The following is a 24,248-nucleotide window of genomic DNA, read 5'->3' as shown; positions in this document are numbered from 1 at the left end:
CACCTCTGCACCTGCCCCTGCCAATCTGCCAATCGGGTGACAACGGCCTCTAGAGACTGGCGCGCGGGGGCGGGGTCCGAGGCAGGGGCGGGGCTTCGCGTCGCCCCGCCCCGCCGGTTCCCGGAAGCAGCCTCGGGGCGGGGGCACCAGAGCTCCCTACGCTGGCGCGGAAGCGGGCGTAGGGGCGCGTACCCCGGTGCCCGGTGGCTGCCCGCGGCCCCCCGAGCGCCCTCCCGGGCTCCATGCGCGACCATGGCGCAGAGCCTCCGGAGCTGGCTGGGCGGCTGCCTCCTGGTGTCAGGTGAGGGGTCTGCGGGGAGGGGACGCCAGGCATTCTCCGGAGTGTCGGCTCAATCGCGCGCCCAGCGCGCTTCCCAAGCCGGGCTGCCTGCGCGGAGACCCGGCCCCGCCTTGGCGCTGCGTCCCGACCCGAGGTGCGCTCGGGAACCAGGAGGCTTGGCTACGACGTCGGGCAGCGATGGCCCCAAAGACGACCCCTGAGCGGACCCCAGAGGCGCACTCAAAGTGACTAAGTGCCTGGGCGGGCCGTCAGGGCCTCCCACTAAGTCCCCAGCACCCCAAGATCTGAATTCTGCCCCTCAACTCTGCAGCTCTATTGTTTCTGAGTTCTAAATCCAGTGAAACCCTTCCTGTCCCGCTCTAAATTGCTAGCCGAGGTTCAAACAGCACTATGGATCCCTCCTTCCTTTCTGATGAACTCATCCCTGGCCTTCCAGGGTACCTTGCTCTCCGGTTTCCCTCCTACCAACCAGCCTGTTTCTATTTGGGATCCTCCCCCTCTACCAGATCTCCATACAGCCAAGTTCATGCCCGAGTCCTCTTCTCTCCTTCCCCTACAGTATCCCTTTTGGGGGGTATCAGCAGAACTCTAGCATTAAATACCAGCTATGGGCTCAGGACTCTCAAATTTATATCTGTTGGCATTAGTTGGGTGATGGGGCCGGTGGCGGTTTAATATACTCTTCTCTGTACTTTTGTGTATGTTTGGCGTTTTCTATTAAAACGTTTAACAACTATTTCTGTCTCTAGCCCAGATCTATATTCTGTGCCCCAGACTCATTCATCCAGCTGTCTCTGATATACCGACTTACGTATCCTTCACATCTCAAACCTAATGCAAATTCTCCACTGGGACTCCTGATTTCCCTGTCCCCAGCTCCAGTCAGGCCATCAGGTACTTAAGCCAGGAGTGGATATTAACATCTACTTCTTCACACCAAATGTATTAGGAAACCTAGATTTTATGCCTCTGGAAATATACCTAAAATCCATCTACCCACCCCTTCACACCTTTCTACCACCACCCAAATCCAGGTCACCCTCAGCCATCCCCACTTCACTCTTACTATCCTCCTCCCCTTAGCAATTTCTTCTCTTCAGATACAATCTAGACTCCTCAGCACAGCTAAAGCATGTCTCTCCTTCACCCACATGCCCATTTGAAGACTTGGAGCCATAGGGAAGACCTGAGTATGGGATATAGTTATTTTCTTGGACAGCCTTTTAGAGGAAGAGAGTTGCCAACTTTTTCCCCTTTATTTTTACAGCATTAGGAATGGTGCCACCTCCTGAAAATGTCAGAATGAATTCAGTTAATTTCAGGAACATTCTACGGTGGGAGTCGCCTGCTTTTCCCAAGGGGAACCTGACTTTCACAGCTCAGTACCAAAGGTAAGTCTGGGGTGCTCTTGTCAGAGGATGGTGGCTTTGGCTGGGCTGGTCACTGGGCCAGACCAAGGAGAGAGTCTGACTGCTGTCACCCCAGTGACCTTGACAGCCCAGGGGGAGCCTCTCTCCTGGCCTTCTTCTTTCTGTCCCAGAAATTCTTGTGAAAGCGCTGTTCTCTGAAAACAGACAAGTAAACTCCTTTTTCCTTTTTCTTGTGATGGTTCATGGTGTGACAGACATTTTATCATGTAGATGGCGAGTGTCATCGGCCACAGTGGCAGCCTACCGCAATGCAAACATATCGGGCTTGTCACTATGAATGTTTTCTAAGAGACAAATGCCCGTGGTGACCATCTTCCAGTTATTAGAGTAGTATTGCGAGAAGTCAACAGTGGAAGCCATCCAAGAAAACTGAGGTATTCAAAGCAGGCAGGAAGCCCCTTGCTCGCTTACCGCCGACCCCCTCCAGTAGGTTATAAACTGCACACCCCAGTACTGGGGGGGGTGCAGGTCATTTGCATAGTGAGCACTCAGTTACTCTGAAATTGAATGTAAGACAGCTGCTGGGCAGACGCTTATGAAGGAAGGGTATCGCCAACCACGATTGCCTCAGTGGTGTTCTGACCTCCCAGGACCTGCCCAGCCTGTCGCCAGCCCTCCCTTGGCAGCCTGCCACTGTACACCACAGGCTGGAGTGCAGATGACGCACCTTTGTGCCAGGTGCAGACAGCAACAGGAAGCCAAAGGCCAGTGAGCTGCACACCTGCTTCCCGTGTGACTCAGAAACTTCGTCAAAGGCAGACAGCTCCTTCAGCGAGGAGGGAGGAATTGGGGGTCTCAGATGCCACGGATCCCACACTCCTCCCACCCGGCCTTTATTTTACAAACATATCCAAGGCCTGCTAAGTCAGAGAAGAAGGAGAAAGATGAATAAGATAATCCTCGTTTACATTTTTTTTAAACTTTTTAGTTCGAAATAATTCCCAGGTAACAAGACATTTCAAAATTTCAAGTATAATACAAAGAACTTCCAAAGAGCCTATATTCACCAATTTTTAAGGCTCGCCACATTTTCTTGCTTTTGCCCCTTAATATTTCATTGTGTACGTCATGAGAGCAAGGATAACCTTTCACATCGCTGCGGTACAGTTATCAAGATTTGGTAGCTTCACCAGTGATACAGTCCTTTAAGTCCATATTCCAGTTTTGTCAGTTTCCCCAAGGACTTAATTAATAAGCATCATTCTGAGATTTATTTTTCTCCTGCGGTGTATTTTCTAGCACTGACTGGTTTTATAATTTCATCTGTGTTTTCTCCACTCTGTCTTGACAGCTCTAGGGATTTCACTGTGGAAAATGAGCTTCCCTCTCTGTCTGTCCCTCTCCCCTGTGGCTTATTTCTTGTTGTTCTGTTCTTTGCTTCTTTGCCATTGGAGTAGAGGCGTTTGGTTTTAGGTGTTTGTCTTTTAGATGAGAGCTCCCAATAACCAAGAATGGATACCTGGGTTCCAGGTCTCCTCAGCATAGACTTGCAGACCAAGCATGGCCTGTGCTGGGGAAAACAAAACACGTGCTGGGTGTGGAAGAAATTTGATCCTGAAAAATCTGATTACCCTTCTGTGGCTCTGGAAAAGGTTTGATTAGCATTTAACCTGAGCAGTTGCACAGTACAAATTCTTGTTGTATGTGTACATTGGGTAGGGCTGGCCGGTGGTGGAGGGAACTTCAGAGGATGGCTTGGTGATTTGAATATGGAAACATCTAAAACATTTAGATGTAAATATGGGGAATAGATCCTATTAGCTACTTAATGGGAAGAAAAATATCTGTAGGTGCAATAAAAATGACCTAGTGAAACGGAAGTTATTGCAGAACAACTCTTGCAATACTCTGTGTTCCACCCAATTCATGCATTAGTTTAAATGCATGGAAAGAAATGGCCGCATGTGAGAAAACCTCCTTCATGAAATGACCCTTGGATTTCCCCAACGATGGGATGTTAGGCAGCCACGGAGACTTGATTGATTAGAGAAATGTTTGTGGTCTATTAAGTGAAAAAAGCAGACAGTGAAATAGCATAAGCCCAATTATCTCTGCCTCCTAAGAGTGCCGTGGACTGTGGAGTGGTGCCTGAGGCAATGGGCTCTGAAGTCAAGCAGACCCAAGTCCCATGGGGGAGCGTCTTAGGCTCTCTACACCTGGGCCTCACCTATAAAATAGGAGTGATGTCACTTCCGCCCTCCTGGGGTTGTGAAAATTCAGTGAGATAATACTGCGAAATCAGTGCCCCACCTGACACCTACGTGCTTGACAAGTGTTGGCTGTTATTATTGTTATCACCGTCATCTTCATTATTACCTCTTAGGGTAGCCAGATTGGTTTTGGCACAAAGACAGGAAGGTGCCAGTCAGACAAGATTCCTACTTTTTGCAAGACCAGAGCCTGGATTTCCTTACCTCAGGCGGAGCTAATTATAGCTCCTTTGGCTGTTGTGAGGTTAAGTTACACGTACCTGGTAGGTATTCTCAGACATTCCTTTCCTCCCACTTCATGTTTCTGCCACCCTCCCTTCAGGGGTTGGTGCCAGGGCTGGAGATCTGAGGTCAACGAATTTTATAATTTTTCCAGCGTAACTGAACAATAGTCACTTACAAGACATTATTTGAAATCATTATGATACACTTATTTTGGCTAATCTGTGAATATCAACATTTCACAAACCATGCCCCACAAGTTTCAGAAACACATAGTTAAAGAAGGCAGCTTCCTTGGTCAAATATGTTGAATACTCAACCCCTTTTTGGAAAGACACGTTTTACTAGGATATGAAAGTCTCTGAGCAGTTCTGTTGTGAAGACAGACACCTGTTCATGTCTCACCCAGTTTTTGCCCCAGATTGTTTGACTGTGGGATGGACTGTTTTTGAAATGTCTTATGATACCTCAAGGATCATTAAGGTTCCATGGAGCACAGTTTGGAAAATGCTCGTGTGAACGATACCTAGTATTCTTTGAAATTGACAGTAAAGAATTTGCTTTATTCTCCTCACGTTATCCTCCATTATCCTTTGGTCGCAGAAGAATAAAGCATCAGTCAGCCTCAGAGCGACTGAGGTTAGAACTCTCATGATTTCTTCTGATTTTGTAGTTATAGGAGATTCCAAGATATATGCACAAGTACTGCCTTGACGGAATGTGATTTCTCAAGTCTTTCCAAGTATGGCGACCACACCTTGAGGGTCAGGGCTCAGTTTGAAGACGAGCATTCAGACTGGATAAACATCACCTTCTGTCCTGTGGATGACAGTAAGCCATCTTGGTTTTGATTTTGTTGTTATGTCATCATCTTGCCTTGATTTCATTTCCCCCTTGGTTGGCCCGTCAGCAGGAGTTCTTTGAGTGCCCACCAAGTGGATGGCCTTGCACAAGGAGCTCAGGGAATGTAATAAAAAGGGCTGTGGCCTTAAAGAAGTTTGTGGGAGAGATAGGACAGGATAGGCATAAAGCAATAAGATAATTAAATATAAATTTGATGACTTTAATGCCTCGAGGGTAAAAACGAGTTGGAGCCAGCGCTGTTAATGAGAAAAACTAGAAGGATTTGTGTGTTGAATTTTGGAGGAGGAAGTCAGTTTGGAATCATGACTTAAAGAAATGTGATGCAATCAGCAGAAGAATAAAGACTGATTTGAGGCAGGTGTAGAGACAGAAGGACCAGCTGGCCCAGAATGAAGGACAGAGGGACGGATACAGCTGACGGCAGATGGGTTGGGTCAGGCTGGCTGGTCGGCATTGAAACAAATATTCCCGGGTTAGAGCTGGAAGGTCATGGGGACCCACCAGAGGTCATAAAATGAACATCATTAGAACATCAGGAATTGAAAACTAATTAAACCACCAGATAGCAATTGAGAGAATAAGGAGGAGAAGAATCTCATGAACAGAACTCAAGTGCAGCCCTCCAAAGAGCAGATCGAGAGATGCATTAGAAGGATTGCCCAGGACTTCCCTGGTGGCGCAGTGGTTAAGAATCCGCCTGCCAATGCAGGGGACATGGGTTCAAGCCCTGGTCTGGGAAGATCTAGTTTCAGACTTTGTTGGAAAATGTATTTGCTGGAAAGTGGTTTAATTATATAGGTTCAACACTAAAAATAGAAATACCATCTGTTGCTTCCAACCCAACAATGGAAATAAAGAAGATTCAACCCAACAGAAAGAAAAAAAGAGGAGAGGAATTAAAAAAAAAAAAAATGGGACTCTTTACAGAAAACACAAAGTAATGTAGTTGGAATAATTACAAATATATCAAATCACAGTAAACATAAATGGACTAAACCTGATTAATGAAGGCAAAGATTAATAGATTTTTTTTTTTTTAAGAAACAAAATCCAAGAATCCTCCTTAGCCACGTCTGTCAGCATCACCTCAGCAGTGTATCACAGGGCAGAGTACTTCAGTAGCCCAGTTGGTCTGCCCAGTTACGAAAAGTAAATGTTGATGTTTTTAACATGTGAATTTTGATTGTCATTTTGCTTTGTTCTCATACTTAGCCATTATCGGACCTCCCAGAATCCAAGTAGAAGCACTTGCTAATTCTTTACATATGCGTTTCTTAGCCCCGAAAATTAAGAATGAACCTGAAACATGGAGCATGAGGAATATTTATAACTCATGGACTTATCATGTGCAATATTGGAAAAATGGCTCAGACGCAAAGGTAAGCACGGCGAATCACATGCATTGCAGATGTAAGCTCCCTCTCCTTTGCTCAATGTCGGTCGGAGGGAGGCTTTGCCAGGTGGCAGCACCTTATGGTCCAGAGCAGGGGTCTGTTGGGGACCAGCCCCAGGATCTAATGCCTGATGATCTGAGGTGGAGCTGATGTAATAATAATAGAAATAAACTGCACAATAATAGAAATGAACTGCACAATAAATAAATCATCCCAAAACCACCCCCCTGCCCCTGGTCCTTGGAAAAATTGTCTTCCACGAAACCGGTGCCTGGTACCAAAAAGGTTGGGGACCACTGGTCCAGAGGATCTCAGGCCTGGTCCTTTGAGCTCCAGAAGCTTCCCATTGTGGGGGATGGCCGGTATGTCAGGTCATGCTTCCCATTCCACAAGGGCAATGCACAGAGCAGACTTCTGGGTGCTGGTGCAGGAGCTCAGGCCTTTCTCTCCCCAAAGGGAAGTTGCCTAAGAAGGCAGAGCTGACTCAGCTGTTGGCTGGTGGAACTTGGAGTCAGCAGAGTCAGGTGATCAGTGAATGTCTACTGTTGCATGGCATGAGGCCCCAGTACACCACAGAATAGTCAAGTCCGTGTCCAGGGCAGTCCCAGCCCTGGATGAATGGTGGGTGTCACATTTTACTGGACTGACCCCACTTTTCCCCATTGCTTTCCTCCTCTTCCAGGGACAGTGCCTTTCACAACATGGGCTGGGAGTGGAAAGATCCTGTTGGAACGTTGCCCCTGCCATTGTGTGACTCTAGTCACATTCTTGACCTCAGCTTCTCAGGTCTGCAAAATGAGCATATAATCCACTTCATTAATAAAGTGGGGATAATAACCTACTTTATAGGATTGTTGAGGAATTTAATGACATAATGAAAAAAGTAAGCTTGTCCCATTACCTGAACACTGGGTATGGTCAATACGTGAGGTTCCCGTGCCCTTGTGTAGACGTGTCAAGACTATTTTCATTCATCTTTGTTCAACTCTTACACTTAGTGCTTCTGAGTTGAATGCCATCTGTGGTCCTAAACTAACTTACGTATATTTTATGTAAGTTAAGTTATGCGTATGTTATCTCCTCTGCATTAAATGTTGATTTTATCACTGATTCTCAAGCGTTTGGGAAGAAAGGGTCACCCATGCATATTGTCTGAAGAATGATGTAATTAAATTTATATCTACATACTATGTAGCCCCCCAAAAATCTCAAGTTAATCTCCCTCCCCCAAAAATGCTCTGTTGTGATCAATTCGTAACGTATATAAATGTCAGATCACTATGTTGCACACCTGAAACCAGTAAGATATTGTATATCAACTATACTTCAGTTTTTAGAAATGCTTCGTTAACTGACGCAGGGCATCTGCCTTCTTCACAGAGTAGATGATTTTGCTTATAGTCAAGGCCCCAGGATTTGTGTGCCTAGGAAGCAACACAGAAAGTTTTATGGTCACATCAAATGCAAGTGTCCCTGCCAAAGTCTGGGGTACGAAGGTGACTCCTGGAGGTTGCAGCCTACTGTGATTAAGGATCAGATTCCACAGTTACCAGGCCTGAGTGCCTCCTGCCCCAGGCATGAAATTCAAAACCCAGTTTATCTCTCTAGCTTCTTACCTAGAATATGCCCTCAGGACAGGCATATGGTTACATATTTGTGCCTTCACTCTGCCTGCAGTGTGGAAGACTTTGGTGTGACACACGGAGTGTTGGAAAGGCTGCCTGCTCCCCAGTGCCTCCCTCACTGTGCCTGCAGGGTCACCTTTACCGGTTTATACGTGCTGTAGACTCAGCGTTTGTGTTCCCTTCCCCCTCTCCCCACCCCACCCACACTCCCCTGCAAATTCATACTTTGAAACCTAATCCCGAATGTGATGGTAGTAGGACGCGGAGCCTTTGAGAGGTGATTAGGTCATAAAGGTGGAGCCCTCGTGAATGGGATTAGTGCCCTTATAAAGGAGGCCCCAGAGAGCTCCCTTGCCCCTTCCACCATGTGAGGACTCCTGAGAAGACCCAGCTATGGACCAGGAAGCAGGCCCTCCTCAGACACCAGATCTGCCAGTGCCTTGACCTTGGACTTCCCAGCCTCCAAAACCGTGGGAAGTAAATGTTGATAAACCACCCAGTCATTGGTATTGACTGGTACAATACCAGGTTCTTTCAGGTACAGCAGCCTGAAAGAAATAAGATTAAATGGTTCCCCTTTAGAATGCAGGTGTCTCTGAGAGAGTGCCATATTAGGTCGCCGAGCTAAGAGCATTAAAAGCTTTTAGAAATTCTTTCTTCCTGATGGGAGAAAGTGGGAAAAAATCAGAAGTTGCCCAGAAGCGAAAAAAGGCTAGAAAAGCCCTCACATCCGTGCCACCCTCTTCCATGTATGCTTCTGACGTGTCAACCTCTGAGTTTAGCCTTGAAAAAAATGCATTGTAAGGTTTTAGAAATATTGGGTTCCTGGAAATGAAAGCCAGGGGTTTTTTGTTTTTATTTCTGCTTTTAATGATTAGAAGTTATACTGTACTCTTCATGTTTTCTATTGGTAAAATCCAATTCTCGCCTTCAGTGAGCTTAGCTTCTTATACAATAAAGGAATCAAGCTGTCAGCAGGCCCAGCCCCCAAAGAAAAGTAACCAATTACTAAAGTAAAAACAGAGTCTGTGCTCACTTTCTATTGCAGCTCCTATTCACGTAACAGATTTTTCATAAGGCCCTTCGGTGAGGAAATTGTAACCATGCTGGAAATACAGGCAGTATGTACTCTTTGAATTCCCTTGATTTTGCTGTAAACTATTTTGGTTTCTCAAATTCAGAAATACATCATCAATTATGATATATTTAAATTAAACTAAGATGAGTCTGGGACGCCCCCACCAGAGTTAGGCTGAGGGGCGTGCCCTCGAGGGGAGTCGAGCCGCTTGGGGGCGGGCAGCTCAGGTTCGTGAATGGAGAAGTGATTCAGGGGAGACCCCCAGGCAGCCTTGTCAGGAACATGCTCTGGACTTAGAAAATCACACTGAGTCTTACTGTAGATGACCGGTGTGTTCATTTGCCAGGGCTGCTTTAACAAAGTACTGTAAACTGGGTGGATGAAACAACAGAAATGTATTGTCTCAAGGTTCTAGAGGCTGGAAGTCCAAGATCAAAGTGTCAGCAGGATTGGTTCCTTCTAAGGACCATGAGGAAGGATCTGTTCCAGGCCTCTCGCCCAGCTTCTGGTGGGTGCTGGCAATCTTTGGGTCCTTAGTATATAGAGGCATCACCCCAATCCCTGCCTCATCCTTACGTGGCATTCTGTGTGTCTAAATTTTCTCGTTATAAGGACACCAGTCGTATTGGATTGGGGCCCACGCTAATGACCTCATTTATGTTGATTACATCCACAAAGACCCTCTATCCAACCAAGTCACTTTTGAAGGTACTAGGGGTTAGGACTTCAACATCGAATTTGGGAGGGGCGAAATTCAACCCATACAACTGGTTTATTTTTTTTAAAAAAGGAAGTGGGATGGCTTGTGTGTCATTTCAACTGGAGAATTCAGGGCATGAGGTGGTTTGGCAGGACCATGGTCAGTCCTTGCCCTGCCCACCCCGACCTCAGAATGGTCTCCGGGGCCCCTGAGATGACCCAGGTGGAGCGCCTGCTTCCTTCATCCTCCTATTTTGAGCCTGAAGGAAAGATTATAACGAGTAAGTGGGGCGGGGAGGCGGGGGAGAATAGATGATGTCCCTTCACTGCTGAGGCATGTTCTTATTTTTGTCTCTGTTACTAGTTTCCAGTTACTGGTCAGTATGACTTCGAGGTCCTCCGAAATCTTGAGTCACAGACAACTTACTGTGTTCAAGTTCGAGGGTTTCTTCCTGATCGGAACAAAACCGGGGAGTGGAGTGAGCCTGTCTGTGAGCAAACAACCGCTGACGGTGAGTCTCGAGATGCACCGTCTACAGTTCTGTCTCCTCTGAGCATCTTTTTCCTGAAGGGAGGGCACCATGCAGCTTGTGGGATATTAGCCCCCCGACCAGGGATCAAACCCACGCCCCCTAAAGTGGAAGCACAGAGTCCTAACCCCTGGACCTCCAGGGAAGTCCCTCCTCTGAGCATCTTAAGTAGCTTTAGAGACTCCCCGGGAGTGTGAGGGCCGGAAGGCTCCTTAGAGATCGTCATCCAGCTCAAACTCCCACCCAGTTCAGCCGCGACTGACCGCCTCATGCTGGGAAGGAGACCCCACCTTCTGAGGCAGCTCGTTCACTCCTAGACCAAAGGGATGGATGGGAGATCCTTCCGTCCGGGGAGCTGAGGTCTCCCTCCACGCGTCCGCCTCCAGTGTGCTCGTTCTGTCCTCTTGGGCTCCCTGAAGCAAGTCTCAGTCCTCCCAAGCCCACCCAGCCAAGGTCGAGCCCTGACACCCCCCGCCAGAAGCCTTTCCTTCCGAGGCTGCGCATCTCCAGTTCCTTCAGGCACGTGATGGGAAGAGTTTGGAAACCCCTTCACTGTCCTCAGCAAGCTGGTTTTAGGGTTCCTCGTGAATTCAGGACCTCAACACAGTCCCCCACATATGATGTGTACCGCAGTGTCTAGCAGAGTGCCTCCACGCTTGGTGTTTCTTAAAAAAAAAAAAAACATGGGGAAGGAGGAAGGGAAGGAGGAAAAGAGGGAGGGGGAGGGTACCAGTTGGCCTAGACACTGAGTAATTTTGTACGGATGCATTGCATTGGCGTACAGAATGATAAAAACTTGTGGCCTAGATGTCTGTGTACAAACGTCAGGCCCTTTGGGGCCTTTTTGTCACTTAAAGATGTCCAGAGGTTCCGCCAGCTCAGACCACAAAAGGATGCATACATGCAGGTCTGCTCCTGACCATTTTCATTTACGGAGGCCCTCCTGGAAGCAAGGTGCTGATCTGGGGGCTACAGAAGTACAAAGGAGCGTAATGAAGAATTCCCTCCAGAGAGAGAGTAAAACTTTTCATCTTCTGTGTCACTGCCATTCTGAGGCAATTGCAGTGCTGCCGCCACAGTGATTCATCATTTCAGCTTATCAAGTTCTTCGTGAATGTTGGTTTTTGCCATTGAACATATTTCTCTCCCTGTTTTGCTTTGTCTCATCAACTGATTTGCTGGTAGGAGGTTCAGGATCCTTACCAGTTCGTTGTTTAAACTGTTGGTGTGTCTAGGATATACCTCCCTCTAGACCGCCTAACTAGTTGCTTACTGGTCACCAATCCATCTGAATCTAGTGGACTATTATGTAAGCTATTTGGTTTTACTGTCCACAAAGTCACCATGTAAGACTTTGGCAAATATGACCTGAAATTGACACCCAGTGCCAAGTGCCGCAACTGTCACAACCGTGTCCCATGAGTGGTTATGGGATATTTCTCAAAACAAGAGCCCGGTAGTCAGATGTGCTTGGAAATGATGGTACGCCGCATTTCTCTCTCAGAAAAGTCACCCTATATATTAGCATTTTTAGCATATTTGATCTTTCAACATCTTTTTTGAGGATGAGCATTCCAAGGAAAACAGCTTGGGAAAAAACAGCCCATAATGTGCCGTAATTTACCAACAAGTAACCCTATCCAAAAACAGGAAAGGCAGCCGCTTTGAGCCAATTTCTTCTCGGTGGCCTCATGTCATTATTTTTTGTGATTGTCCTTATCTTTCTTAAGTATTTGTAATTAGCCACTTAACCATCCATTCCAGAATGTCTGTATTTTTTTCTGGATATCACATCCAGCTTTCCAGCCTGGAGTTTCCTGAATCTTGTTGTTGGGTTTTTTCCCTTCGTTTTGTAAATGCACGAATTACTTGCCTGAATCTAGGAATCTTTCACCTCACCCAGGCACGTGATCTTTTCAGTGCCATCCGAAGCTGTTCTCCAATCATATTAAGCACATTTTCTCAGGAATGCAGAGCCATATAGAAGATGGAAAGTCTTGCTGTCTCTCTGGAGGGAATTCTCTGTCAGTCTCCTTTCTTTTTCTGTAGTTCCCTGTCCAGTGCCACGCCTCTATCTGAGGCTGAGTCGACCTGCCTGTGTTCCTCCTGCCATGGCTAAGCCTCTCAACAGCACCGTTAAATAACGAGAGCTTATCTTTTTATTCCTTTCATGAATCATTTGTGCTTGAATCAGAATTCTGTGCTTTGGGGATCCTCATCCAGCTTGAATCCCTAGAATCCCTGACCTTGGAATCACCCCTCTTTCCTCTAAACACCTGCCAACTGCTTTCCCCAAGCCTGAGTACATGCCCGGTTGTCCTGCGTCCCGTCCTTCCCTGCTGTGAACTCCAACGTAATGAGTGGTGTGGGGCGCATCCTGAACTGCCTGATGCCTTGGCCGCCTCGTCTGCAAAATGAGGGGAATCAAAGGGTGTCACCCAGGACAGCGCCAGGCACAGGGTGAGCCCACAATATGGGTTCAATGTCATTACCGTTATTAATAAAGACGTTATTAAAATCATGCATTTAAATATTCCTTAAGGTTTATGTCATGAAACATGGCATGAGGCACACACTTTTACCGAAAAGAGAACTATTTCAAATATTTCGTGACTCTTAAGTGATCACCTATTAACTGACAAAATCCAAACTTTTCTTTTTTTTTTTCTTTTCGGTACGCGGGCCTCTCACTGTCGTGGCCTCTCCCGTTGCGGAGCACAGGCTCCAGACGCACAGGCCCAGCGGCCATGGCTCACGGGCCCAGCCGCTCCGCAGCATGGGGGATCCTCCCGGACCAGGGCACGAACCTGTGTCCCCTGCATCGGCAGGCGGACTCTCAACCACTGCGCCACCAGGGAAGCCCCCAAACATTTTTTAAAAGAAAAGGAAAAGTAGGGCTTCCCTGGTGGCTCAGTGGTTAAGAATCCGCCTGCCAATGCAGGGGACACAGGTTCGGTCCCTGGTCCGGGAAGATCTCACATGCCACGGAGCAACTAAGCCCATGTGCCACAACTACTGAGCCTGTGCTCTAGAGCCCGCGTGCCACAACTACTGAACCCACGTGCCACAACTACTGAGCCCACGTGCCACAACTACTGAAGCCCGAGTGCCTAGAGCCCGTGCTCCGCAGCAAGAGAAACCACCGCAATGAGAAGCCTGCGCACCGCAAGGAAGAGTAGCCCCCGCTCATCGCAACTAGAGAAAACCCGCGTGCAGCAACGAAGACCCAACGCAGCCAAAAATAAATAAATAAATAATTTTTTTAAAAAAAGGAAAGGAAAAGTATAGCCCACTGAAAATCTGCTTTTGTCAAACATCATTTTAGGTTTTTTTAAACATAGTTCTCTCATTTAAACCTCACAAGTTTTCAATGAGAGCATTGAAAGGCTCTTCTCCCCTTTCAGAGACAGAAGATGAAGGTCCAGAGAGGTGAAGTAACTTGCCGAAAGTTGCTCAGCTAGTAAATGACAGGAAGGAAGTAATATCTAAGCCCACTGCCTACAGATTAATCCCATAGGTAAGCAAAGGCACGATTTCCCTGTGAAACAGAAAGGGAGTCCACCTGACAGCATGATCAGACAGACTGAAACAAGTTAGAGAGCCTTATATAGAGGGTGTTGATCACTAGATTCTCCCACAATTCACAGCCTGTGTAAAACAGTGTCTGCTCTCCTTCCCCATTTCCCCCTCTTGGTGAGTCACAAAAGCATCCTTTGAATTTTGTCACCATCAACCAGGTGTGCCTGTGGAATGTCCTTGTCTAAGATGCTCAAATGTCTGGGTTGGAGACCCAAGGAGACCCAGGCACTGTCCCCCAGGGGTTCATCATCGTGTCACCAACCATGCCAGGGTAGGTCCCACTGGAACTCTTAGACGGGGGCTCGCTCCTTCCCGATGATGACATTTCAAAGAAATGGCCTTCAGGTCCTTGAGAAAGACGCTCCTTGGTTGTAGGAGATACATGTAGGTCCCAAAGGGACAGAGGAAAGATTTACAGTCCCGAGCTTTTTGTGAAAATGCACTAAGAAAGGAAGGTCAAGAGTTGGCAGAACAAAGGTGAATTCCTTTGGTAGCCTTGAGTTTTTCCAGAGAGGAGCTCAAGGGGGTGCTGGGCGGTCCCAGAGCTCAGCCTTGGGCTGCTGGCGACCACACTGTTGGGGGAGGTCTCTGAGTGCAGGGCATCAGGTGGGGTCATCTGTGCAGTTCTCAGTTCAGAACGCTGTAGCGCGTGTGTTTCACCGGGGCTCTGGGGCCCAGGGAGTCGTGTTTTCTGCTTCAAGGCAGAAGAGCTTTATCCCCACCAGGGAGCTGATTGCTACCCTGTGAGTAGGTAAAGTGGGTCAGAGTTCTTGCGGCCGCTGCTTTTGTGTGTGTACCAGCAATCATGCCAGAAACCCAGCTTGGAGGAAGACAGGAAAGGGTGAGACTTGAAAACCTCTGGATCCTCGAACAGCTGCTGGGTTTCCTCCTCACGCCTTCCGAGACAAACGTGTGGGTCCCCCCAACGGTCAGGGGTTACCATTGGATTGTGATGGTGAAAATAGTGTTTCGGTCACTGTCAGCCAATCTGTGCCTGACAAGAACATGACCCAGCCCGTTGTCCCTGCAGAAATCGCCCCCACCTGGATCGTGGCCGGGGTCCTGGGAGCCTCGGTGTGCACCGCCCTCCTGACGCTCACTGGCTGCTTCGTCTTGCTGCGGTGCGTTTACAGGAAGGCCAAGCATGCCATCCCCCCGAGGAATTCTCTTCCACAGCACCTGAAAGAGGTAGGTAGCAGGATGGAGCCAGGTGTGGATTCGGAAACGCTGACCAGAAGTTGTCCTTCTAAGTCAGGGCCGCCTAACTCAGCACAGCGTGGTTTCCTGGAGAATGACACGCGCCTTGCACGCTGGTGCCATCCCTGGTGCCACTCCAGGGAAGTCTGAGCTCATGGAACCGCCCTACGGGAGGGGGTAAAGGTTTGTTTTCCGAATCCCGTCCTCCAACCTGGACGTTGTTCCTTCTCCGACCTTCCCTTCCCCGAGCCCCAAGTCATCAGGGAGCAAAGGTGATGGTCCTGGGACAGGAAGAGATAAAGCAGAGCTCGGAGCAGAAAAGATGAGAGAGGGAAAACTGTAGGCTGAGTGCCCGCGAACAGCCATGGGCAGAGGATGGGGGGAGGGGCAAGAGCGGTTCCAGCTGTGGGGCATCTGAGAGCGACTGGAATTACGGGACGTGTGTCCGAGACTTTAGGAAAGCAATTTTTTTTTTTTTCAAGAAAGCTGTTTTCAAAAGGTTTGGGAAGAAGAAAGGATGTACCTGGATAGAGACTGTAGGACGGAAGTGACCTAAAGAAATGAAATCATCCTGCCTGTACTCTCACACTTAGAAATGAAAATGTGCCAGGCTCAGCCCCAAATGATCCTGTCTTTGGTCTCATTCCCCAGGAAACAGACTCTAAAATGGAGATTTGCATTCAGAAGTCTTAGTGGAGCTAGCCTTGTGAGTAACACCTCTGCGGGAGAGAGGGCAGCAGGATGGGATGAGGGATACGATGCCAGTCCTGAAGGGGCTGTGGTAGAGATGTCCAGGGCTGAGGCTAGAGGGCCCGCGGGCCCACATTACCCTTGGGCTGGGTGTGGGTGCCCCCAGGAAGGAGGTGTAACTAGATGTGGCAGCTCCTTCAGCCCCGGGAACCTTGGGGGAGACGCTCAGTGGGGAGGCAGCCCCACTCCCAGCAGCCAGGGGAGCAAGTTCCTCCTTCCTGAAGGGCATCTGGGTGGCGCATTGCAGCGTCCACTCCAGCCCACCCCATAAACCACCGGGGCCCACGGGCGCAGCTTCTCGAGGAGCTAAGTCGATCTCTTAGCTTACAAGAGGAAGGTTAACGGAACAGGGTCCAGCCCCATCACTGCAGCTGGTCCCACGGGCACAAGTAACACCCGCTGCTCGGCTCTCCCTTCTAGAGGCCCCTCTCCCCTGACCAGCCGCTGCTGACATAGGCTACTGACCTGATGGGGTGACTCAGACCCTCCGCTCTGCGAGGACTGAGCCCCTGGTCACAGGACACCAGGGATCTGGGCACTTGTGCTTATCCACTTGCCGTCAGAATTGGGCAGGGGAAGTCCCAATACCATGAGATGCCCCATCACCCAGCTGGGTGCTCCCATCACGTAGCAGCAGCCTTTTCTCCTCCTTATGACCCGTGTGGCGACTCCTTTCCTTGCTGGCTAGTTTCTCGGCACAAGGATCCTGGCATGACGAGGTGGCAGCTATCACTTAAAGTTCGATGGGATCCCTACTGTGTCTCCTGGTGGAAACGTCCCCCACTGGGATAGTAACTGTTTTAGGCTTTGAGACCAAGATTGAGATATTATGTAGATACTTACGTAACCACTTAAATGGCGTCACTTACAACTCTAAAACCGTGCCTAACTCCTGAGCCGTACAAAGAAACCCGCTTTCGGCCCCTGGCCATAGCCTGCTGACCCCTGCTCTGAGCTCACAGAGCCTAAGATTGCGTGGATACCAGTTCCCCAAGTGGGTCAGCGGGAGTGATGGCAGGCAGGGCCACTCCTACTTCTACCCCTTGGTCCCTGAGCCCCTGTACTCTACTTCTTGGGGACACACTATCACACACTGTCATTGATTCTCAGTGCGTGCCCAGTGCTGGAGGACGATGGCCGGTCCTCACAGGGCACCGTCTCCAAGCTGGTACCACTCCCAGTCCCCCCCTCCCCCCGTACCTTCAGCGGGCCAGCCGTCGTCCTTCCAGGCTGGCAGACGCTGGGTGGGTGGCCCCGCATGCGATACCATCAGGGTATTGCACTCCTGGCCTCCTCTGCTGTCATGGGGTCCCATGGCCTGACATGATGTAATGTGAGGTCTGTGTCAGTCAGCACGGGCCACCATAACAGAATTACCACACGCTAGGCGGCTTAAACCGCAGACACGTATTGTCTCAAGTTCCTGGAAGCTGGAAGCCCAAGATGCAGGTGTCAGCAGGGTCAGTTCCTTTCAAGGGCTGTGAGGGAAAAGCCGTTCCCGGTCGTTCCCCAGGCTGCTGGTGGCTGCTGGCAACCTCTGGTTCCTTAGTTTGTAGAAGCGCCCCCCCATCTCACCTTCATCGCCACATGGCGTTCTCCCATCTGTGTCCAGATCTCCTTAGATCAGATCAGGGCCCACCCTAATGAGCTCCCTTAACTTGAGTACCTCTGTAAAGACCTATCTCCAAATAAAGTCACATTCTGAGGCATGGACTCTGGAAGGGGCACCAGTGTACTCTGGCTGGAGTTGACACCTGTTTCGGGAATGATCGGCTGTCCCTATCCTGCAGGGCCGTGGCTGGCACTGCTGAGGCCTGACAGAGCTCCACTGGCAGAGGGCCCCGCTCTGGGTCTCGGAGTTCATATGTGGTCCAGAGACCTCCCCACCTGGAGCTGCTCCCACAGTCCATCCACGCGCCTCTTTCCGGACTCCCTTGTGCTGGCCTTCCAGTCTCCCTTCCTCTGGCCCCTGACCACCAGCCTCGCCGTCGGCCCCTGCCTCGGATTCCATGAGTACCTGATCTTGGACCACTTTTCTTTCCACACAAAGGGGATGACCAGATGCACGGCCCGGAGCTCTGCCTATTGGGAGCTTCCCCCCCACTGCCATCAGGGCCCCCAGTTGGGGCTCCAGTGCAGCTGTGGGCCATCTTTGGTTTGTGCCCGTGTGCCACGCTGACCTCCCTGTGAGCCACGTTTGACCTCTTCCCGCTTCTCCTGGTCATGAGGACCCATCCCCCGGCGCGGTCATGGTGTGAACAGAGGCAGATGTACTGGTGCAGCAGGGGTAGATGCAGGGGAGGCCGGGCCGCCTGCACGCGTGCCCTCTGACCCCACCTCAGGACCTGGTGGGTCTGACAGGCCTCGTGAGGGTCACTTCTAGGTGGCACGGTCACCTGGTGTCCTGTGGCCCAAGGCTCTGTCTCTCCCAAGTCCCCATGGCCAATACTCCCGGAGCTGTTTTCAAACAGCGTATAATTCTCGGCTGCAGGTGGCCAGCCTGGCCTCAGAACTGTAGTGGCCACACAGTGACGCTCCTCTTGGGATTTGCCATAAACTCCACTCAGCCTCTTTTCCCACCGCAGACCCTCCAAGGATCTGCCGGGTCTCACGGCCTCTTCATGTTCACTGGGTTCAGCTGAGATGTCACTGGGAGGTGAGGCCAGGCCTCCGTACCCCAGCATCAGCCGGCGTGAGGTGTGGCTAGGACGGCTTGCTCCAAAGCCCGTACCCTCTTGGGGGCCCTTTCCTGCTCCAGGCCCCCCTCAGAGCCGGCAGCCTTCTGTATCACTCACACCAGGAGCCATATTCCTGGTGTGGAATGTGCTGCCCCCCCAGAACCCAGAGGCCCACCTCGCATCTTGCTTCCCTGGCAGGGGTGGCGGGTAAGACACAATAACGGTCCCTTCCTTTGGAGAGGATGTCCTGGCATTCCCTATTCCGTGGGATCCCTAAAACTGATGTGACAGGCCCCTGACTCTTCACAGGGTGACTCCCCCACCCTCTGGAGTGCGTCTCTTAGGGAGGCCTTGCCACTTCTTGCTTTCCTGGGCCTGTTAATGTGTTGTCGTGGTAGCTGACGTCGGGCCTTTGTTCCCACACCAGCCAGTCCATTGTCCGGGCTGCCCCTGGGAAGGACTCGTACAAGGCAGCTCCCTTCTGCGGAGGGCAGTTCCTGGACAGGGACTTGGCTGGGAGCTGTTTCAGCTCCAGTGAACAAGTGTGGGCAGCACAGCTCCTGACATGGATAGAATGTGGACCGCGTGACTGTAGGCAAGAGACTCAGAGCGGCCAGAACCTCCTAACGAGAGTGCCAGCGAGACTGCAGCAGCAGCAGGATGAGACGCGCATCTTCTAGAGGTGCACTTCTGAGAAGCCTGTTCGCAGCAGGAAGGACACACGGGCGGGCCCTTCGCTCAGCGTAGGAGGTGCTCTGTACGTGGGGAGCCGAGAGGAAGCCAAACTGTGTACCTGCTTTTTGCTTCTGGCTTCACCATCAGAGGGGCTCATCAGACAGGAAAGGACAGATGGGACAGTGTGGGACCAGGCGAACCGAAGCCAGAGGCAAGTTTAATTAAGGGGTCAGATGGCAGGAGCTCTGGCCTCCCAGGCTGGAAGACTTGGCAGGCTTGACTGTGGGCCAGTGAGAAATATGGGTGGGCGGGGGAGGCTGGAGAGGGGCCAGCGGAGTGAGGGCGAAGGAAGCACCAGGAACCCATGAGCAGATCAGGGTCCTCAGATCATGAAATTCTCCAGTTTGACTCAAAATGCAGAGAATTCATTAACCCTGGCCCAGAGGCTAATTTTGAGTTGAGGGAGATTTGCTGGGGATGGAGACGTTTAGCTGAAAAAGCCATAGGGAGGTTTACCCACCGCGGATACTCTGAGCCTGCCACCAGCCTGCTCTTCGCTTTCTTGACATTTAGCGCGTCTTGCTTTGTCCTCTCCTCTCCTGTCTCCCAGGAGAGTCAGGGGTAGCTTCCAGTGTGTTCCCGTGGCTCTACTGGACCCGAGCCTTTGGGGAGGTCCCTCCTCTCCGCAGCTACCGCCTTTGCACAACGGACCTGGGCGAAATTCCTGACCCCTGCCTTTCCCTTCGGTTGGCTGGTGGGGGTGGGGGAGGGTAGAATTTAGGTTAAGTCATCTCCCAGGGCTGAGGTATGGAAGTTACTTTCAGAAGGCTTAACTGATCCCTTAAAGGTGGAACCAACTGAGGGGAAGAAGTTAAAAATGAATGCCACGCTTTAAGGAATGTTTCTGCACCTCGTCCTGAAGATTTAAGAGCCTCGGTGAACCTACAAGGATGAAAAGCGGAGAATGTGCGCTCGGCAGATATTTCAGGAAACGTACATGGGCATCTTCACGGTTGAAGTGTTGGAGCGACAAGGACGATTAGACTCTGGTTCCTGTCTGTAACTAGCCCGTCTGCTGGAAGGGACACACCATGAGTCATCATTCGTAAAACGGGCTAGATGGAAACAAAGCACATAGATTTTAAATTTGCTAGTAGCCACAGTTATTTTTAAAGTAAAAAGGAACAGAGGAAATTAATATTAATAATACATTTTATGCAACCCAATATATCCCAAATATCATTTCAGTATGCACTCAATTATTTTTTTCAATTGTTGAAATATTTACATTCTCTTTTTCATACGAAGTCTTCAAAATCAGGTATGTGTTTTACACCTCCAGCACACGTAGATCCAGACCGGCCAGGTTTCAAGTGGCTGGTGGCTGCCACACTGGACGCCACGGAGCTGGCTGAAACAGAGGGACACACAGGCTGCTGGGGAGCACCAAAGAGGGCCCCCAGCTCAGCCTGAGGACGCACAGGAGACTAGCTGTTATTCCAAGACACATCTACGCCGTGCTCACAGCATCCCAGCTTCCTAGAGGCACGGATGCCCAGGTGGCATCAGCCCCACAGCTCTGGGACCATCCTAATTCTCCCTCTGGGTTTACAAGAGGAGCTCTCAGAGGGGGACCTGTGATCACTCAGCAAATGAGATGCGGGTTTATTGTCGCATTTTCTAAATTGTGGTAAAATACACATAACATACAATTTACCACCTGACCCACTTTTAAGCGTCCAGTTCAGCGGTATTAAGTACATTAACATTGTTGTGCGACCATCACCACCTTCCAGTCACAGGACTCCGTTCATCTTGCAAGGCAGAAACTGTATCCGATAAACAAACCTCCCCATCTCCCTTCTGCCCCTGGCCCCGGCCACCACCATCACTTTCTGTCTGTGAATTTGCCTAGTCTAGGTACCGCGTGTAAGTGGAATCACGCACCATTTGTCCTTTTCTGTCTGGCATATTTCACTTAGCGTAAGGTTCACCCATGTTGTAACATGTATCAGCTTCGTTACATTTTGAGGCAGAAAATATTCTGTTGTATGGCTAGACCACGTTCTGTTTATCCAGTCCTCCATGGATGGGCCCTTGGACCGCTTCCATCTTTGTCTATTGTGAATAATGTTGCTCTGAAGACGGGTATATATATATATATATATATATATATATAGAGAGAGAGAGAGAGAGAGAGAGAGAGAGAGAGCTGAGGCCCTGCTTTCAGTTCTTATGGGTGTATACCCAGAAGTGGAATTGCTGGATCATATGGTAATTGTCCCATTTTTAAAACAGCGTTTTCCAGCCAGGAGTTCTGTATAGAACTGTGAGCCCAGAAAAAGAAATGGGGAAATTTGATAAGTAACTCTTTTTTTTCTCTTGCAGTTTCTGAACCACCCTCATCACAGCACACTTCTCTTTTTCTCCTTCCCACTGTCTGACGAGAATGAAGTTTTTGACAAACTGAGCGTCATCACAGAAGTGTGTGAAAGCCACAAGCCGAACCTTGGGGCGGGCTGCAGCCTTAGGACCTTGTCTGGGCAGGGGTCCTCTGAGCTGGCCTCCAAGGAGGAAACACACTCAGCCGGGCACAGCGACCCCCTCCTTCTCACGCCTGCCTCTGAGGGTGATCAGAGCAACCGACAAACAAGGGCTGAGACCAGCTGAGTAACCCCCAGATTGAGAACCTCAGACACTGGGACAACGTCCACACCACCAAGGAGCTGGATTTTAAAGGCTTACTTGGCACAAATACTCCATCTTGGGAACTAGCCACCTTATAAAGGCCTTAATGATTTGAAAAAATAGTTAGCCACTGAAGGTGTGATTTTCAGCCTCATGTGCTCACTCAATATAAAAAAGTTCCAGGGAATTGCCTGGTGGTCCAGTAGTTAGGATTCGATACTCTCACTGCTGGGGCCTGGGTTCAATCCCTGGTTGGGGAACTAAGATCCCACAAGCCACACGGCCCAACAAACAAAACGAAAAACAAGTGTTAAATGGTGAGAAACAAAAATATTTAAAATGAGGAATAAAAACCAAGATGCTGTAAAACCTGACCAGAGTGCCGATAGACTGATGTGAAAAATGGCCTCGACTCAAAAGTAACCGTCAGCAAACACTGTACATGTACAGAGCACAGACTTTGTGGATTCTCAGGGACACTTCGACTGGATTTATTTTTCTATGCGGACACATTTTATGTATATAATGCTGGTGCTCAATTAAAGTCTTATTCTCCGTTTAATCCGTGTGCGTTCGTTTAATGACACTACATCTGTGTGATTGTCAGAGTCAACCAGGCTCTCGTGTGCCATCTTTAATGTTCATTGATTCAGCGGGTGTTCCTCAGTCCCTGCCTGCTGTCAGCCAGGGACTGTGCCAGGCGCAGGGGCCCGACAGCATCTGGGAAGCTTCAGAGAATAGAAGGCCCTGGGCTTTGAATTCTACCTCGGACACTTATTAGCCTGTAACCTCTCAGTTTCCTCATCTGTACCTGGGGATGTAAGGATTAGTGACACTTGGTGAAAAATGCCCACCCCAGTGCCAGCACATAGCAGTCACTCAATAAACGGTAGCTGGCCTTACCAGCTACATAATCTCATGGGTGTGACTGACTTCACAAACCTCGGTCAGCAACAAATGTCCTAGCAGACAAATAAAGCAGATTCATCAAAAGTCCCCAGAATAGAAAAACCGCTATTTGAAATAATTTGACATTTTTTAAAAGAGACAACATGGGGGAAAAGGTCAGAAGTTTGTTGACCCATTCAGTATTTTTAAATTTCTTTCAATAATGTGAAGGAGAGATCACCATGTTTTGGGTTCTTAGCGCCCCTGATTGTAATCTGGGGCTAGTCTTATGACAAGGGAGAAATTAATTCTCTTCCGCAGTTCAGCTCTTCCTCCCTGAAGGAGGTGTGACGGGAGGGCTGTCAAGTTGTACACGTGTAGATGCACCTGACTTGGGAGAGAAGGAAAGGAGATACCCCGTTATTCATCCAGTCCCTGCCTAAACCCCTCTTCATATGTTTGAGGAATCTCCATCTTCGCAAGTGTGAAGGGACTCAAAATGCCACCTGCCCATTTCCAGCCTTTTTTTTGGCGGTACGCGGGCCTCTCACTGCTGCGGCCTCTCCTGTTGCGGAGCACAGGCTCCGGACGCGCAGGCTCAGCGGCCATGGCTCACGGGCCCAGCCGCTCCGTGGCATGTGGGATCCTCCCAGACTGGGGCACGAACCCGCGTCCCCTGCATCGGCAGGCGGACTCCCAACCACTGTGCCGCCAGGGAAGCCCCTCCAGCCCTTTTTAAGGGCTCAAAATGCCACCTGCTCTTTTCCAGCCCCCTTGCTGCTGGACTATAGGCACACAACCGGGGCTCCAGCCCAGCTTTCAGTTGGAAGATGGGGAGGTGGGTGCAGGGCAGCAGTAGAGGCAGGGGTTCTGGTAGAAGCATCCAGTAGCCAGGGGGAACTAGCATCAGCCACAGACTAGGTCTGATTTGGACATTGTTCCTGCCTGCGTCCTCCCGAGGCTCTTCCTCCAACCCTTCCTGAGATGCTGTGAGCTCCCCAAGATCAGGTTGAGACACTCGCTTCCTGCTTCTATCAGCCAGAGTCAGTTTCCAGTGGTTGCAAACTAAAACCCCGAGCAGGCCTCCAAAAGCAAAACAGAGTGGATGTGGATCTCCCAGTCCTAAAAGCCCACCCAGGCGGGCACAGGAGTAAGACAGGAGTGAGTCATCACATCTCTGCATGATTCCCCAGCAGAGGGATTTTTAGCAACACCTGTCCCCCAGGGCTGGGAGATCCTGGAGGCCTTCGGGGGACCAGCTGAAGCCTGAGAATGACTAGCTGGAGACTGCAGGTGTAACAACCTCCTACCAAGAGTGGGAGACACGGTGCGGCTAGGACGGGGGCGAGGAAAGGCACAGGCCCTCCAGGGCCGGGAGCTGACCCGAGGTGCTGCCCTGGCCCGCCCCATATTTTGTGTTGTGGGAGTGGAATCAGAGGC

General features: G+C 49.9%; 1 protein-coding gene across 3 annotated transcripts; it reads left to right on the top strand.

Annotated features, from left to right (window-relative positions):
* Positions 1–172: 172 nt before the first annotated feature.
* On the top strand, positions 173–22,471 carry IL10RB (interleukin 10 receptor subunit beta). Of its 3 annotated transcripts, none has more exons than XM_082840321.1 (7): positions 173–301; positions 1,569–1,692; positions 4,837–4,994; positions 6,306–6,406; positions 10,188–10,335; positions 14,963–15,120; positions 21,621–22,471. In XM_082840321.1, the coding sequence occupies exons 1-7, from the start codon at positions 253–255 to the stop codon at positions 21,900–21,902; spliced, it is 1,020 nt and encodes a 339-aa protein (XP_082696447.1). In that variant the 5' UTR covers positions 173–252; the 3' UTR covers positions 21,903–22,471. The 3 variants fall into 3 exon arrangements, with proteins under 3 accessions (XP_082696447.1, XP_082696445.1, XP_082696446.1); XM_082840319.1 differs by having other exon boundaries at positions 6,240–6,406; XM_082840320.1 differs by lacking the exon at positions 173–301 and adding an exon at positions 1,096–1,195 and having other exon boundaries at positions 6,240–6,406.
* The last annotated feature ends 1,777 nt before the right edge of the window (positions 22,472–24,248 follow it).

The sequence above is a fragment of the Leucopleurus acutus genome, assembly GCF_964270905.1.
Source record: "Leucopleurus acutus genome assembly, chromosome: 5".
NCBI classification, from domain to species: Eukaryota; Metazoa; Chordata; class Mammalia; order Artiodactyla; family Delphinidae; genus Leucopleurus; species Leucopleurus acutus.
Note: the sequence above shows the minus strand (reverse complement) of the source record. Positions and strands in the feature narration are given on the sequence as shown.

Excerpts from the sequence above, each read along its gene's own strand:
- IL10RB (XM_082840319.1), top strand. The coding sequence starts at position 253 with ATGGCGCAGAGCCTCCGGAGCTGGCTGGGCGGCTGCCTCCTGGTGTCA. Across the intron at positions 1,693-4,836 it reads TTCACAGCTCAGTACCAAAG|TTATAGGAGATTCCAAGATA; the intron begins GTAAGTCTGGGG and ends CTGATTTTGTAG. Across the intron at positions 15,121-21,620 it reads TTCCACAGCACCTGAAAGAG|TTTCTGAACCACCCTCATCA; the intron begins GTAGGTAGCAGG and ends TTTCTCTTGCAG.